This window comes from Anabrus simplex, chromosome 1 (genome assembly GCF_040414725.1).
Source record: "Anabrus simplex isolate iqAnaSimp1 chromosome 1, ASM4041472v1, whole genome shotgun sequence".
Classification (NCBI taxonomy): Eukaryota; Metazoa; Arthropoda; class Insecta; order Orthoptera; family Tettigoniidae; genus Anabrus; species Anabrus simplex.
Genome location: NC_090265.1, coordinates 1,646,346,256 through 1,646,365,076, shown reverse-complemented (window position 1 = coordinate 1,646,365,076; position 18,821 = coordinate 1,646,346,256). Strand labels below are relative to the sequence as shown.

At 42.4% G+C, this 18,821-nt stretch overlaps 1 protein-coding gene across 1 annotated transcript in view; it reads right to left on the bottom strand.

The window, feature by feature from the left end:
* The window catches only part of LOC136863399 (ankyrin repeat and death domain-containing protein 1A), a 421,997-nt gene that overhangs the window by 223,697 nt on the left and 179,479 nt on the right, over positions 1-18,821 (bottom strand). Inside the window, exons 4-5 of the mRNA XM_068226437.1 lie at positions 15,679-15,777; positions 2,457-2,555 (exon numbers count right to left, since the gene is read on the bottom strand). Coding sequence (XP_068082538.1) covers positions 2,457-2,555; positions 15,679-15,777 — 198 coding nt within the window. The remainder of the gene's footprint in view (positions 1-2,456; positions 2,556-15,678; positions 15,778-18,821) is intronic.

Sequence of the window (18,821 nt, the reverse complement as noted above, 5' to 3'; positions counted from 1 at the left end):
CCTGGGTCGGGGATACAACTGGGGAGAATGACCAGTACCTCGCCCAGGCAGCCTCACCTGCTATGCTGAACAGGGGCCTTGCGGGGGGATGGGAAGATTGGAAGGAATAGACAAGGAAGAGGGAATGAAGCGGCCGTGGCCTTAAGGTAGGTATCATCCCGGCATTTGCCTGCAGGAGAAGTGGGAAACCACGGTAAACCACTTCCAGGATGGCTGAGGTGGGAATCGAACCCACCTCTACTCAGTTGACCTCCCGAGGCTGAGTGGACCCCGTTCCAGCCCTCGTAACAATTTTCAAATTTTCGTGGCAGAGCCGGGAATCGAACCCGGGCTTTCCGGTGGTGGCAGCTAATCACACTAACCACTACACCACAGAGGCAGACCATTGGGAAAGTTACCGAAGAATATTGAAGCAGAATATAAGATATCGTTTCTAGAGATTATTCCGCGGCCCTATGTACACTGACTGACAGAGCAAATGCAACACCAAGAAGGAGTGGTCAGAACTTTATGCCAATTGCAGGGTAGACTGACGTCACTGAGGTATGCTCATGATGTGAAATGCGCCGCTGGGCTGCGCACGTAGAGAACGATAAATGGGACACGGCGTTGGCGAATGGCCCACTTCGTACCGTGATTTCTCAGCCGACAGTCATTGTAGAACGTGTTGTCGTGTGCCACAGGACACGTGTATAGCTAAGAATGCCAGGCCGCCGTCAACGGAGGCATTTCCAGCAGTCAGACGACTTTACGAGGGGTATGGTGTGATCGGGCTGAGAAGGGCAGGTTGGTCGCTTCGTCAAATCGCAGCCGATACCCATAGGGATGTGTCCACGGTGCAGCGCCTGTGGCGAAGATGGTTGGCGCAGGGACATGTGGCACGTGGCACGTGCGAGGGGTCCAGGCGCAGCCCGAGTGACGTCAGCACGCGAGGATCGGCGCATCCGCCGCCAAGCGGTGGCAGCCCCGCACGCCACGTCAACCGCCATTCTTCAGCATGTGCAAGACACCCTGGCTGTTCCAATATCGACCAGAACAATTTCCCGTCGATTGGCTGAAGGAGGCCTGCACACCCGGCGTCCGCTCAGAAGACTACCATTGACTCCACAGCATAGACGTGCCGGGCTAGAGCGACTTGGATGAGGGAATGGCGGAACGTCGTGTTCTCCGATGAGTCACGCTTCTGTTCTGTCAGTGATAGTCACCGCAGACGAGTGTGGCGTCGGCGTGGAGAAAGGTCAAATCCGGAAGTAACTGTGGAGCGCCCTACCGCTAGACAACGCGGCATCATGGTTTGGGGCGCTATTGCGTATGATTCCACGTCACCTCTAGTGCGTATTCAAGGCACGTTAAATGCCCACCCCTACGTGCAGCATGTGCTGCGGCCGGTGGCACTCCCGTACCTTCAGGAGCTGCTCAATGCTCTGTTTCAGCAGGCTAATGCCCGCCCACACACTGTTCGCATCTCCCAACAGGCTCTACGAGGTGTACAGATGCTTCCGTGGCCAGCGTACTCTCCGGATCTCTCACCAATCGAACACGTGTGGGATCTCATTGGACGCCGTTTGCAAACTCTGCTCCAGCCTCGTACGGACGACCAACTGTGGCAAATGGTTGACAGAGAATGGAGAACCATCCCTCAGGACACCATCCGCACTCTTATTGACTCTGTACCTCGACGTGTTTCTGCGTGCATCGCCGCTCGCGGTGGTCCTACATCCTACTGAGTCGATGCCGTGCGCATTGTGTAACCTGCATATCGGTTTGAAATAAACATCAATTATTCGTCCGTGCCGTCTCTGTTTTTTCCCCAACTTTCATCCCTTTCGAACCACTCCTTCTTGGTGTTGCATTTTCTCTGTCAGTCAGTGTAAATAGCTGAGCTGGAGAGAGTGAGTCAATTTTGAGACAATGAGCTCGAAGACAGTTGCGAGTCGGTCACGACTCAGTAACGGATAATTAGAGAGTGCGACAGTGATGAGCAAGACGGTCTCGGCCATACGGAGAGTGACGAGTTGTGAAGTGAACTCTTCTGGGAACGGCACAGCGCAATGACAGCCAGCAAGATTTCGATATACCACAGATTTTCATGTTCGACCACGTTGGTGAACGCAGATTGTGTGAAGCAGAAAGCTCGAACCCAAAAGAAGTTGTAAATATCTGTAAAATGTAATTTAATAAATTTACTCGATATTAAAACACGTTATCTCCCTCTGTAGTCACTTAGATTTCAAGGACGCCGGCAATCTGCCACTGTGCCTTTCTTAAATTTAAATTATTTTCTCAATGCAAAAAGCAATCTATTTCGTTCATAAATATTCTATTGATTTCTTCTACAGTGAGATATAATGTATCTAACGACCAGTATCCTGAGGCTGAAAATCAATGATATGAAGAGACAGAGTTGGACAAAGTTACATTATTTACAATCAAACCTGTTGACTCTAAGTATTTACCTTATTGACGGCGATAACACTGGCTCCACAGTTGATGAGCATTCGAACGGCATCCTTGTGACCATGCCACGCTGCCATCAGGATTGGACGCATATAATACTGAAAAGAAAAAAAAAGAACGCTGACTTCTCAGAAAATAGAATCAGTTTACCATGAAAGCTAAGAGAAGAAACATATTTGAAATTAAAATTACAGGAATACATTAGAACCGGGCTTGCTGTAATGTACCAATCTGCGGCCATGAAAGTTTTCATTTACATGGTATTTGAAACTAGATGACAGTTGTTGAATACTTCCATGTCAGCGACGCTACCCATTGCAAGTAATATAATTGTGAAATTAAAAACGAAAGGACCCCATATCCTTGAGAAAGTCTCTTTCCTATTTTAACCAACGGCTAAATATAAACTGTACTGTTGCAGAGTTAATCCAACTAACAATAGTAAGTAAGATAAGAGGGTTGTTTTTAAATATTCTCCTTGTATTCTACATTACTGGTAGTAGAAGTGGATGGAATCTCTCCTTCTTCTAACTTAATTAATAAATATCCCTAAAAATTGCATAAATCAATATTGCGCAAAAGTATTACAATGTTAATGATAATGTTTTGATTAAATTGCAAGATTACTTTCGGTTGAAAGGTAAGACATGTCTACATAACAAAAGCCCACCATACAAAAAATGCATAGCACATTCATCACTGTTCTTGTGCTGTTTAGAATTTGACTTCAACACGATCTCTTGGTAGGAATCTTTGTAGTAGTCAGGAACATAATGAACGATTTCAGCGACTTTCTCGGAATTTTTTCTTTCTTTATAGGAACCCTCCCTTCGTAAGGTCTCATGTAAAGAGATTAGCTTCACCGCCCTTGTGAATTTAAAAGTTATCACTCGTTAAACCATCAATGAATTCATGACCAGTTATATAACGACTCGCTCATGGAAAATATGTTTCACAAGATAGTGTGGATGTTTTGTTTGCTTTCCAAACCTCTTCTTGCTTTCGTTTTATGAATGAAGACTGCCAACACTTGAAGTTGATTACTTCCTGATTTGAAACATGACTTACTCAAATGTATTCCGGTAATTGAGGAGCATCGTTTCAAACCGTATTAAATCCAGTCGGGGTCGGAATACGTTTTGATGCGGTTTCCCGCCAATTAGGGTATGCTCTTTAACGCTGTTGAGTTAGATTGGGTCATTTCGTATTCTTTCCCATAGGAATTCAGTGCTGAAAAAACATGATTCGGAACAAATCGTGTTATGTGCACCACGGCGAACGCTTCAAAACGTATTATGTTCACGATAATGTCTCTCAGCCTGCAGTTATCCCTCTCTTTTTTTGGCTGTTACCGCTATTTTTATGTCGTACTTGACAGTGTGTAACTCCTTGCATGCCCTTTCACTTTCGATCACCATGGAAGGCTAGTTACCCGCAGGAGAGTGTTTCCGTGGACCTGAAAGTGAAAAAGTGGTTCTTCCAGAATATTTTCCGTACACAGTTCAACATTGGGTTTGGGACACCATCCACGGATGCTTGTAGTTACTGAGCTCGAATGCCCTTTCAGATTAAATCTGAAAAAGGTAGTGCTAAAAAGAACCGTTTACTAGCTGATTTGGGAGCGGATAAAATTCGCTCACAGGTTTTTCACAAACTTATCAGGGAACGACCTGCTGACACAATGTCCTTCTGTTTTGATTTGCAACAGGTACAACCACTTCCTAAATTGTCAATTGGCGAAGTGTTCTATTCGCGCCAAATATCATTTTATGCACTGTGTGTTAGCGATGTCAGTATTCAGAATCCAAAATTGTATGTATGGAATGGGACTGAGGCTGGAAGAGGGGCCAAACGAGGTGTCATCAGCTGTTACTTCGTTTTTATATGGGATACATTTCGATAAACAGATCACCTGTATCAGGCATGTTATTCATGCTCTAGTTTATAGGCTACAAACCGAAGCTCCCGCTAAAATTTCCATGATTGTTGTCATCTTTCCTGTCAGAGGACATTATGTTTTACCCGCAGACAAGGTTTTTGGCGATGTAGACAAGTTTCTTCTTAAGTGCTCTGTTATCGCTACACCCGAGTAATACCGAAAGATCTATCAGTCTGTGGGGACTGTAAAACGTATAGGAAAATAATGGGTTATAAGGAACTACAAGATCCTCGCCAAGCATTTTAAGAAATTGGACAGGATTAAAGAAATGAAGACGGTGATTCTGAAGAAAAGCGACAAAAGTGGTCACTATCACGTTACAGTAAAGATGGAACCGATGTACAGGTTTGATGACCCCTCAAAGCGATTCGTAAACCTTCTGAAACGAGGCATGCACCTCCCGTAATCGATAAACCGAGAGCATTACCTGATACTAAAAAACTGGATGTCGAGGACCTGCTTAAGGCCAGATTTGGAGACAACTGGAAGGAGATCGACAGTTTACAATTTTATGTTTCAGCACTAAACATCGGTTCAACGTCAGATACTGGTAGGCCGACCCATGATGACGACTGTGACTGTTTGCATGAAGAAGAAGTATTACTTGCAAGACTGTAAATATCCATATAGCATTAACAATGTGTTAATAATAACTTAATTTACTGTACATGATGCGCTGTAGCTAACAATAAGGTCAATAAAAATCTTTGGAATAAATGAACATTTCAAATCGTATTATGTGAATAAAAGGCTGTATCAAAACGTATTTTGTTTAGTGAATTGTTTCAAAACGTATTAAATTAAATTTTATAATTAGAATTATGCCTTCATGTACTGGGAAATGATTTGAATCACGACTGATTCGGGAACATAACCTCAGTAGCTAGATTTTGCCGTTTAGAATTTTGACATGTCTTATTTCGTTAGAAAGTAAAACGTTTTTTTTTCATTTCCTGTAAAATTATAATCTGTGCACTTAATACGATTTGAAACGATGCTCCTTATGCATTTCTTCAACTCAATCAGAACTTTAGACAGCCTGCTAATGCTTTAACATTGCTGGAATATTGGTCTATTTTCCATCATTGGAGGCTATTCAAGCTAGAACTGAAAAGGTAATCTCAGTTTATTTTGAACCAAATATATAATCTCGTCTTTTTATCGCATCCTTTCAATTCAGGTTCCTTACTTCTTTCCATTTCCGTAGCTCAGACGGCAAGAATATATTTGACGTAACATGTTGGATATATTTTCTACAACTTTGTCATTCATAACTATTTATTGAAAATTATATTTGTGGAGATAAGGGGACGTTGGTGCAAAAGTAATAATGTCGATTTTCTCCATTATTTTTCCTCGAACGGTGAAAATACATGAAATATCAATAATCATTTACCTTCATTTAGGGCCGTGGCAGATTCCCTATCACTCGCTAAACAAGTCTTTTCTTAAAGGATTTCAAAGAGCTTGGAAATGCATCGAACATATCCCTTGACAAATTATTGAAACTTCGAATGGTACATTTTTCGCTATGTACAGTTTTTCCATGAAGGTAGTATTTTCACATTTCTTCTTATGCACTCTTAATATTTCAACGCGATTGCATAATATTCAAATATTATACAGGTTGATTAAAATAACACGGTAGCACTTACACTGTTGTTTGTAGAAAGTGAAACACTCAGAAGCAATAGTCTGAAACACGCCAAGATCAGACGACGTGTAGAACAGTGGAACCATAATAAGTGGTTTAAATTGCAGAGAGATGGCGTGCACATAGGCCCAGCAGTGCCCTTCTGTGTGTGCCGGCCAGGGCAGTGTTACGCAACGCTCATTCAGTGCGGAGCCGTCATACAAAGTGGAAACGTGTACATAAGTGTCACTATGCCTCGCCGACATCACAGAAGGAAGTATCAGCATGTGAGTGCGTTCGAACGAGGCAGAATGATAGGGCTCCGGGAGATGGGTCTGTCGTTCCGTGACATTGCGGCTCGTACACGGTACGCTGCTTCAACAGCGAGGCGTATGTGGAACCAGTGGAGAGAAGAGGGCCGTAACACAGCGCCGACAGGGTACTGGACGACACAATGTGACCACAGCGCGAAATGACAGCCATCTTGTCCTCTTGGTCGTAACGGACAGAACAACTTCGTCCACGGTGTTGGCTCGACGCTGGAGTACTGCAACGGGTATGGGGATGTCTGCATCGACGGTTCGACGCCGTCTTCTGGTGACACGCATGCCATTGCGCCGGCTTCCATTCACCAGCAACCACAAGCGCCGTAGACTGCAATGGGAACGTGAACACCGACACTGGCGTGATGAGTGGCAAAATGTAGTGTTTTCGGACGAGTACCGCTTGAACATGTTCTATAGTGATGGCCGCATACGCGTTAGACGCCGCCGTGATGAACGCCACCCGGCAGACTGTAATGTTGAGCGGCATAGCCGACAAACTCCAAGTGTGATGGTTTGGGGCGCAATTACCTATAACATACGATCTCGCCTCCTACGTCTTGAGAGCAATCTGAACAGCTACCGCTACATCAGGGAGGTTTTACAGTCCGAGGCACTGCCCCTTCTGCAGGCCGTTCCAGACGCCATATTCCAGCAGGAAAATGCCCGGCCACATGTGATGAGGAATATGCAAGCCTTCTTCGAAAAGCGACGAATACCACTGCTTCCCTGGCCTGCCCGCTCACCGAATATGTCACCCATTGAACATGTCTGGGATATGGCCGGTCGGCACCTTGATCGTTCAGGTCCTCCTGCAGCCACTGTTGACGATTTATGGACGCGCCTACAAACCGCGTTGCAGAGTATTCCCCAGCAGCATATTCAAGCACTCTTTGATTCCATGCCACAACGTCTAGCGGCTCTGACTGCAGCGCGTGGTGGCGCTCCGCCGCACTGAATTTCCACGGTCACCGTGCATGTAGAGTTCTGTAATTGTAATCATTCGTGTCTTGTTATGTCCCTAATATGTGGAATAAATTGCATTGTGATCACAGCTCTCCGTCTTGGTGTTTCACTTTCTACAAACAACAGTTTATGATGTTTTACGGGACAACAAACTGTTCATTTATCGAACGGTGATTCACGTCTAGAAATGTATGATTTGGGCTCTGTGAATCATCAAAATACAATAGCATATGTACCCGTTCAAATGGTATTTTATAGGATTTAGAGAAGTTGGTTAAATTCTCGTAATGTAACACGGGTCTACGCGGGAGCGAGCACCAGCTGATTACCGTGCCGTTCCGCTGCGGACTAGAGGAAACTGTATCAGGCGGTGGAGGTCATCGTACGTCACAGGGTTTATGTCACATAGCGAGAGCCGGAGGCGAAGGGGAGTGAGGTTCCAGAAAGATCTGCTCCAAATTTGGAATAACGAATCACGTCGCAGAATAGCTGAGGACCAATGTGAATTAGTGAAGCTGTTCGACAGTCAGAGAATCATTCTGGAAAGAAGAGGAACAGTGTGGTTTTAGTAAGGCTGAGGGACAGATGGAGGATGATGGCCACTACTAAAGCCGTTGAAGGAACTAGTTGACTGCGCGATACTACTGCACGACGGTTATGGAATTCGAGTGTGCTAATTTAATTTTTTGTTTAGACGGATCAGCCTAGTGCGATATATCATTGCCGCACATTTCCTGGGTGGAAGTTTCCAAACCACGAACAGTCAGTACAAGACGTTACGTCAAGTTTTGCCGCAGAAATTTATGGAATGTTCTATTAGGAATTATGAGGGAAGATTATCATTGAAATGGAATCTTCGAGAATAAGCCTGGCAGAGGAACATCATTTTCAACAGTAATATAGTGGACTATTCGAGATTCGGCAACTCAACGAAGTGCTGTAAACTGATAAATGAGGTCAGGATTAGAAGCTTTCTGTATGGTTGAACCACAGTGTACATCATTGCGTCAGTTAAGTACTGTAAGGCAAACTGTTAGTCTACAACGAGTGTGGATCAAATTTTAATAATTAATTTTAGTTTCAGCAACATCAACGAAAGCGAGCCGTCATCATGGACCGACCAAGAAGGAAATCCTGGGGAACTCTAAAATACCGCTGGAGTGATTCTACGCTATTTGACTGCACAGGAAACCTGATGTGTTAAGCCGACTGCAGCAAAACTTGACGTAACGTCTTGTACTGACTGTCCGTGGTTTGGAAACTTCCACCCAGGAAATGTGCGGCAATGATATATCGCACTAGGCTGATCCGTCTAAACAAAAAATTAAATTAGCACACTCGAATTCCATAACCGTCGTGCAGTAGTATCGCGCAGTCAACTAGTTCCTTCAACGGCTTTAGTAGTGGCCATCATCCTCCATCTGTCCCTCAGCCTTACTAAAACCACACTGTTCCTCTTCTTTCCAGAATGATTCTCTGATTATCGAACAGCTTCACTAATTCACATTGGTCCTCACCTATTCTGCGACGTGATTCGTTATTCCAAATTTGGAGCAGATCTTTCTGGAACCTCACTCCCCTTCACCTCCGGCTCGCTCTATGTGACGTAAACCCTGTGACGTACGATGACCTCCACCGCCGTTACATAAAGCATGCCTCTGACACCTAATAGAAACATTTTTGACCATGTTGCGCTTATATACCGCGAATGTGGGCTTTGTAATCAATTTGGGGATGGCAATACGAACCTTTTTTTGTACTTTAGTGCACAAAGTCTGGAACGGGCACCTATCACGATTTTCGAATTTTTGACATCCCACAGTGCACAAACCGTGAATTTTCTGTTGAAAGCTGAACAGTTTACCGTCCCGCACAGCGTTCAAGACGACACTGGTTTCGGTTTAAATCACCATATACAGCCTAGGCCGTTCCTCAACCTAGATATGTTTAACCCTTTCCATAATTATTCATAAAAACAAACAAACAAAGGGATAAAAATGAATTATACCTACCTTAGACGCATACACACACATTTATGTTTATCCTATATGTGTGTCTTAAAGAATCTATTCTGGCTGAGCTGAATGTAAGGATAAATGCAGCAACAAAGCAGGTGACCCGGAGGTGAACAGCCAAAGATTTATTTAAAATAAAGAATAGCATCCGTACGGTAAAACTCTCAGCGTCTCGGTAAGAGAATGAATTAACACACTGGTGAACACTTATCGTTCCAGGATATTCAATTAGGGCAGAAATTCTCATTACTTTTATCCTTAAAAACAAATATAATTTTCACACCAAAATATCAATTCGACCTACCTACAAAGATTTGGGTATGTTATAACATCCAGGTCGTTACAGATCTCCGAAAGATTTTATAGTCTATAATTTAAATTGGTGTTTGTTATCATTTAATATCATGTTATATGTGTATAAATCTACGTATATATATATATATATATATATATATATATATATATACGTAGATATATTTATTGAGTTATTTGATTTCATATTGTCATTTCATTCCATTATATTGTACGGTAAATGTTAGCAAGAGCTGAAAAGAAGTGTTTCATAATAGTATATAGCAACATACATGCTAAAGTTAACGATTTACTTGAGCACTCACGACAACAGCAAGTGGTATTTACGCACCTCAGGCCGATGCTAGCGTATTCCTGGAAATTCAAGACAGTAGCCAGCCGAGGCCAACGTTTAAGACTTTCCTTGTTCGCTTCAACTTGAATACGGCAACATCCCTTGAGACTGTAGCGTGGGACGCTGTGTACGAAGCGAGAAAGCTGAACGTATTAAGAAGAAGCTACTAGAATGGATTTGGTGGATGGATTGATTGATGTAGTAGAGGGAGAGAACACTTCATTATGACTGGAACTTGGGATGTATCAACTGAGGAGTCCAGTACGTTGATATATACGAGATACTTAGGACCCTTGGTCACAGTTAGCATTAGTATTTCGAGTGTCTGACTTCGTAGAGCCACATGATCTAAGATTAGTGGAGAGACTTATATTTGAATTGCGGTAGCAGTGACTTAGTGCAGTACAGAGGTAGACCTGTTATACTTATATTTGTTGTACTTTGTACCTTAACTCATGGTGATTTACTTCATTCGACTACTTGTAGTCATATTTTCCAGCCCGGAACGGACAAGAGACCTATTGCATCACAATCAGGCATAGCCAGATTTTTATATCTAGATAAAGCATCATTTTAATTTGGAAAAGTTCCAATTATGGAATTTTCTCCTCTCTAAAGTAGCCCTGTTGGTCTGTTTCAGTAGGACTGATATTTGCTTCATAGATATTGGTGTAATAGAGAGTGGTAATGTTAGAGAAGGTGCCTTTCAACTCTTGATCAACGCACGCAACAGGTGGGCCAATGCTAAGACGACGAGATGAGCAGCCCACATGAAGGAAGGTTACAACCACGGAACCAGTCCATATAAGAGGGAAGTCCAAATGAAAAAGTCTACAATCGGTGAGCGTTTGATTAAATTGCAGCAAGCATTCGCGGAGTCAATTAAATTTAATGAGACCCTTTTCAATAAGTAATCTTTCAGTTCTTGGTACATCACTAGCATTTAATTTTCACCTAAATAAATTGTTTTCTTTGCTTTCTAATTAGGATTTCATTAATTATCCTTGTTTCTCAATGGTTATTGCCTTATCTCCCTACCCCCTGGATTATCTTGTGTCTCTCTTTTTAAATATAAGTTTTGACCTAAACCCTCCAGCTCTGGTCTGGCACCCAATAACCTTACAAGAGAGAATTAACGTTGATTTTGGATGGGAAAACAGGGAACTGTTTTAATTAAAAGTAATAATTTTGAAATATCAGAATCGATGTTCTATTGTGTGGCGATTTATTATCAACTCACATTTAATCAGATCTTTCAAGGTAATAATGGTAATATACATATTGTCGCCCGTCCTTTTTGCAAGAGCGGGTCAACCACACAGTGACCATGTGAGTGTTCATACCATAAATAAGGCTTCTCTTCATCATCCAAGCAGATATTAGTGCAAGTAGCGTATTACGATTTATTTGGATCCATTGCCCAGCGGGGAGACTAATAAGATTAACTTCCTCAAAGTTAGTATCGTAATATCTGCTTTGGAAGTATTTCCATTTTGGAATCATCGTCTTTCATGTTCTTTCACTATTTTCCTACGTACAGGATCATGAGTTCTGTCTCCAGTTCACTTCGTGGTCCCATCATGTATACCATATTTTCGTCTCATGAATCTCATCTTACCAGCGATGATTCTGGTTCAGTCAATAACAATTCATCTGAATTTAGCAACTGTCACGCAGGCGGCACATTCCCAATAATTTCATAAATGATTTCAAAAAACTTGAACATTTATCGAGCATTTGCCTTGATAAACTACTCCATTACCTAATTCCTCTTCTTATAAATGATTATTTTCCCAATTTGTTCTCTCGAGCTCCAATTGTATCTTCATATTTTGACCTTTTCTATCAATGAGATCTCCACTGAGGCTTATTCGTTTACCAATGTCATTTCACATCATTTTTTCGCGCTTAGACTAGCAGCTCATCTCCTGTCTCCCACCATCCGTACTGATCTCTCATCTTCATCATCCTTACTGAATGTCCACGATTCACTGCCATATGAGAAAACTAGTCTGGCTAGTATTCTGTAAATACCGAGCTCGATAGCTGTAGTTGCTTAAGTGCGGCCAGTATCCAGTATTCGGAAGATAATGGGTTCGAACCCCACTGTCGGCAGCCCAAAGAATGGTTTTCCGTGGTTTCCCATTTTCACACCAGGCAAATGCTGGGGGTGTACCTTAATTAAGGCCATGAACGCTTTCTTCCCACTCCTAGCCCTCTCCTATTCTACCGTCGCCATAAGACTTATCTGTGTCGATGCGACGTAAAGCAGCTTGCAAAAAGCATTCTGTAAATTTGTAGGCGTATGTACATCCGGACTAAAGATGGTTTCATTAATTACCTTGTGGTATCTATGGTATTGTTAAATTTTGCAATGTTGATATCGATATCTGTATAGCTGACAAATGGTGAAGTTTATCCGAGATAGTTAAGGGAGTTAGTTCGTTCTACTGACTTATTACTCAGTATAACTTCTACACGGAACTGCTTCCTTGCTTCTAAAAGCAACTATTTCACTGAACAACTCACGAGATATTACATCTGATTAATGAACAACGGGATTGCAAGAATGATAGATAATGAGGAGAGTGGAAACAAAACACAGGCAATTAAATAATGAAGTGTTTCATATAGAATAAAAAAAGACAGGAAAGGAGATTTGCTAAATGAGGAGTGCAATCACGATAACAATTATATGGTTGTAGGAAAAGTGGATGCTGCTTACAGTGAACTCAGGGAAGTGTTCGGCAGAGGAGTATTAGGTGCATGAATATTAAAAGCTCAGATGGTTAACACGTCTAGGAAAGGAGGACAGGGTAGAAATATGGCACGAAAATATTCAATAACTATGCCGCGGTAAAGAAGCAGGCGATAAAGTACTTAAAAAAGGAAGAGGCTACAAATGCTAATGAAATAAGAGACCCAGTTTAAAGATCATAATTTGACAGAGCAAAGAGACACCTACGTGAGAACAAGGCTCCATGAATTGATGGTACATACTCAGAATTACTGACTGTCTCGGAAAAAGTGGCAAGACGAATTAAATACACTTAATTTGTAAGTTCAATGATACAGGAGAAGTGACACCTAATAGAAAGAGTGTTTTATCCTTATATATAAGATAAAAGGTGCTGAAAAGTATGAAAACAATCACACCATTAATTTAGTATCACACACTCTTAAATAAACTCCATTGTCATAAGGAAGCAGGAATAGATGAAATTAGACCTGAAATGGTGAAGTATAGTGAGAAGGCAGGGATGAAATGGCTTCATAGAAGGATAAAATTATCATGGAGTGTTGGTAAGGTACCTTCAGAATGGGCAAAAGTAGTAATTGCACCTATCTATAAGCAAGGGAACAGGAAGGATTGCAACAACTATCGAGGTATCTCATTGATTAGTATACCAAGCAAAGTATTCAATGGCATCTTGGAAGGGAGGGTGCGATCAGTCGTTGAGAGGAAGCTGGATGAAAACCAGTGTGGTTTCAGACCACAGAGAGGCTGTCAGGATCAGATTTTCAGTATGCGCCAGGTAATTGAAAAATGCTACGAGAGGAATAGGCACTTGTGTTTGTTTTGTAGATCTAGAGAAAGCTTATGACAGGGTACCGAGGGAAAAGGTGTTCGCCATACTGGGGGACTATGAAATTAAAGGCAGATTATTAAAAGCAATCGAAGGCATTTATGTTGACAATTGGGCTTCAGTGAGAATTGATGGTAGAATGAGTTCTTGGTTCAGGATACTTACAGGGGTTAGACAAGGCTGTAATCTTTCACCTTTGCTGTTCGTAGTTTACATGGATCATCTACTGAAAGGTATAAAATGGCAGGGAGGGATTCAATTAGGTGGAAATGTAGTAAGCAGTCTGGCCTATGCTGACGATTTGGTCCTAATGGCAGATTGTGCCGAAAGCCTACAGTCTAATATCTGGGAACTAGAAAATAGGTGCAATGAGTATGGTATGAAAATTAGCCTCTCGAAGACTAAATTGACGTCAGTAGGTAAGAAATTCAACGGAATTGAATGTCAGATTGGTGATACAAAGCTAGAACAGGTCGATAATTTCAAGTATTTAGGTTGGTAATATAGTAAGTGAGATTGAATCAAGGTGTCGTAAAGCTAATGCAGTGAGCTCGCAGCTGCGATCAACAGTATTCTGTAAGAAGGAAGTGAGCTCCCAGACGAAACTATCTTTACATCGGTCTGTTTTCAGACCAACTTTGCTTTACGGGAACGAAAGCTGGGTGGACTCAGGATATCTTATTCATAAGTTAGAAGTAACAGACATGAAAGTAGCAAGAATGATTGCTTGTACAAACAGGTGGGAACAATGGCAGGAGGGTACTCGGAATGAGGAGATAAAGGCTAATTTAGGAGTGAACTCGATGGATGAAGTTGTACGCATAAACCGGCTTCGGTGGTGGGGTAATGTGAAGCGAATGGAGGAGGATAGGTTACCTAGGAGAATAATGGACTCTGCTATGGAGGGTAAGAGAAGTATAGGTATACCAAGACGACGATGGTTATACTCGGTTTCTAACGATTTAAAGATAAGAGGTATAGAACTAAATGTGGCCACAACACTAGTTGCAAATCGAGGATTGTGGCGACGTTTAGTAAATTCACAGAGGCTTGCAGACTGAACGCTGAAAGGCATAACAGTCTATAATGATAATGCATGTATGTATGTACACTCGTAACATTTAACTCATATTCTATATAGAATAACGAAGAGACGTGTTGAAACCGAACTGAATGATTAGTTTGACTTCCAAATAAATATAGGAACACTGTAGCAATATCGCCTCTACGTTTGATCTTAGAGAACTGATCTAAGAAGGGTAATATCTCGCAAACTTTTGCAGATCTAAAATACATTTGATATCGTTTTGAGATTCTGAAGGTGAATATTGTTACTTTGTTAGTGCCATACCTAACGATGGCGTAGATGAGGACACATGTAATGCAGGCTATAATATGTAAGCAGGCTTTATTAAGAAAGGATTTCTTTTTTTTTTTTTTTGAATTTCAACAAAGATACATATGAATAGACATGGTTTTGAAGGCTTGTGCGTGAAATTCGCCATGCCGGGACGTCTTTTCAACAGTCCGAATGATCAGAAAATTTTTGTAAGGACATCAGGAGAGAATGCGGGTAGGTTTGCCTTTTTTTTATCTTATATCTTTCAAGTATACATATCCAAAAGTTCGAACATCTACAATGCCATCGTACGATACAGTGTTCTTTACTGTTCTGAAACATGGCCATCCAAGCGATGCGAACGCAAAATTTTGGATCTTTTTGATAGGAAAATAATTCAGAAAGTAATGGGGCTATTGCAAGATACTGTGCGTTGCGTTCAGGGTATCTACTTCCGAACAAAATATCGGTATACGTTAAGTGAACATCCGAAAGACAAGGCACGGCACATAGAAGAACAAGAGGAGGAAGATAAAGCAGGTAGCTAAATGTGGTTTCTTTTAACTTAGCGTCTTAGTAGGGCTCTCTTATGAATGCTGCGTCTTTCTCCTTCAAGTGTAATTCACAGAACAACGCGCTGAATTTAATTTCAAAAGAAAATTCTTAAGGATATCATCCTTTAAAGCATCAATGTAACCTGATAAAGAAAATATACGAAAACAATACGTAATTGGCAATGTAGTGGTAAGACATAGTATTTTAAAAATACTCACCCTGTCTTTCGCCTCGATATCGCACTTGGCAGCGATTAACATTTCCATGATTTCCGTGTTTCCTCGAGATGCTGCCCAATGAATCGGTGCACGTCCATACTGCAAAATATAAATAATATTAAGAATTTACGAGTATAAGAATATAACATTATAAGAATGCAATGAGAATACGGGAATGAATCAGACTAAACAAGAGAATAAGAAGAGGAATGGTGTGTGCCTTCCGGAGAGGCCTCGTGCAAGTTGATTGCCATGAACGATCCGCGCTTCTGGATGGATAGGTCGCTACCTGGGACGAAATATTATCTAATATTGAGGACGGGACACATACTCAGTCCCCGATCCAGAGGGATTAGCCAATGAAGGTTAAACTCACCGTAGAATTCGGAAATCGAACGTGGAACTCTTTGACCAAAGGCCAGCTTTCTAACAAGTTAGCCACTGAGGTAGACGAGAATAAGCATAAGCATAACATACGGCCTCAACTTACGAGTCCAGGCGTTTTAATTCGACGTCATCCAGGCTGCGTGCGCGTCAATTTTGACGTTCTGTTTTACTTTACCACATGGCAGAGTAAATCATGTCTCTATTAGGTAATTTACGTGAGAGGTTTAGTTAATGTCGTCACGTAGACACGAAATGAGATTTTTACATGCCGACATCGTACGACAAGGAGCAAGGAAAGGACTCTTTTACTCTCTTGGAAAATCCGAATGCCTTTTCGCGGTTTTCACGTACGATCTTGGAGATTCGGTGGGCTAGAGTTCCCCACTAATCCACAGGGAGAGCTATAATAACAATAGCTGTAGCGAACATTCCAAAATCCTTAACCTTACCTAAATTCTTGAGGTCTGCACTGAATGTGAATGATTTATGGTCGGATGTCCATCCCTGCATGGAGGGATATATTTCCTCTCCTGCGTGTTCTTGTGATATTTCAGCAGTGTGTGCAAACGAAGAGATGTATATTAAGACCAGTACATACATCCAACTCGTTAAGGCATCAAGTAGCACTGTGGTTACCTGGTAGCTGGTTTGAGCCCCGTTGGTGGAAAAAATGTTCAGCATCAGAATATTGGCCGGCAGGGTACAAGAGGTGGTGGTATGCAGTATCTAATCTCTACATCGAGTGCAGAAAAGCCTAGATTCAATTCAAAATCTCCTCGCAGGGCTCGTATGGAGTGAGGGCATATGACGCTGTTGATGTTGATTCATCTGTCGGATAGGATTAAAAGCATTGAGCAGACCCCTTGGTGTTATTCAAAAGGAGTAAGCTGTGTTCCGACACCGGGTTTCACTCTCTACCTACATCATTATCGTCGTCATTTCACACCGACACGAGCAGATCATCCGTAGGTCTCAAATAGGAAGACCGACACCAGGCGAACCAAACCTGCCTTCGGACACTCCCGACATTAAAAGCCATACACAAAATAATAATAAACAATCATCAGCTATCTTCTCCGACTAAAGAAGGTGGCTTGTGACAAATAACAAAAAGACTAATTAAATACGCATAAACCATCGTAACAAGCCTATGAGGGCCATTCAAAAAGAAATGAGCTGGAGACTATAAAATGAAAAACGCTGAAATGATCGTAATACAGTTGCCTGAAGAAGAAGGTGCGGTCTCTACAAGAGCTCTGAGATCCTATATTCACCGCTGGAGGGACATAGGTGCACACCACGTTACGACAGATCGAGCACGCGAACGTGTTGATCGTCCACTGCACCCAGAAAACAGTGAAATGGAGGCTTCAGAGCGTTTTCTGACAGCAGAAGGAGTGCGGGCAACGAAAATTCTTCTAAGAATGCCACAAATGTACGGAGAGCACTGCATGTCCATCCCAAGATCAAGGCATGGCACAAGCTATTCAGAAAGGACGGATGTCGTTGGTCAATGATGCATGGTCTGGAACGTCACACCTCATTACCGATGCCATTGTCCAGCAGGTGGATGCCCTTATTGTGCAAGACCGGCGAGGTTCGGTAGTAGTCATTGCCGCAGAGGTTGGAAGTGTTCACGCCTTCATTAAGGAGAGATTGAAATGCCGCTAAAAGTGCGCTCAGTGGGTGCCTCACAGTATTCAACAGTACAGGAAGCATGCCGAATGGACCTCTCTCTTGAACATCTGGTGCGCTGTGCTAAGGAAGCGAATCGGTTCCTATCACGAGTGGTCACTGAAGACGAGACATGGTGTCATCACTTCGAAACCGAGTCAAAACTTTTAAGTCTCCAGTGGAAGCATGCAGTGTCGCCGCCACCCAAAAATCCAATGTGAGCTAAAGAAGGTTCTGAGAGGCAAACGATGTACGTCGGACACCGACGTCAAGCAGTACTTTCGGAACTGGTTCACAACGCAGCCCCAAGAATTTTACGAGACGACCATTCACCGCCTTGTGTCGCAGTGGGAGAAGTGCCTCAACATTGCTTGGCAGTACTTTGAAATAACGGTAAAGGTTTACATTGTAAAGCCTCCGGATCGTTTCTTCTTGAATGGCCCTTACAGTCTGACTCTAGATGGAATGCAACGTAGGAAGCATGCTCATCCAGGATGGAGATGTTTACAAACATGTAGTAAAGTAAGGTGTGTTCTGCCCGAAGGCAGGTCCGAACCTCCGCAGAGGTGTACCTGAGCCGGAGTTTACGTACGGTAGGGTGGCCAGTTCCTTTCCGCTCCTCCATTCCCTTACCCCCATCAACAACGCGTGGCAACCCATCCACATCTCGACCACGGCCAATGTTGCTTAACTTCGGAGATCTCACGGAATCCGGTGTTCCAACACGGCTACGGCCGTTAGCTCAAGCATGTGGTAAGTCCTATAAAAATAGCCAAAGGGGTTTTGCACAGTTACGACCAATACGGAGATCCCCTCACGATTGCATAAAAACGAAGCTAAGAATATCGTACCCAAATGTTCAATATGCTTCACTGTATGGAAGTGAGAGCTGGAAATTGATACGGACTTTTAAAAACCGTTGCTTGACGTACATTATAAGAAAATGGTGGCCAAAGACCACCTCAAACAAATAAATTTGGGAGGCTACAAGTCAAAGTCAAGTATAGCAACAGACAACGTTCACCTTCAAACTTAAATCTAGATCAAAACTGATTAAAATGAGTTGATTATATCTGAAAAGG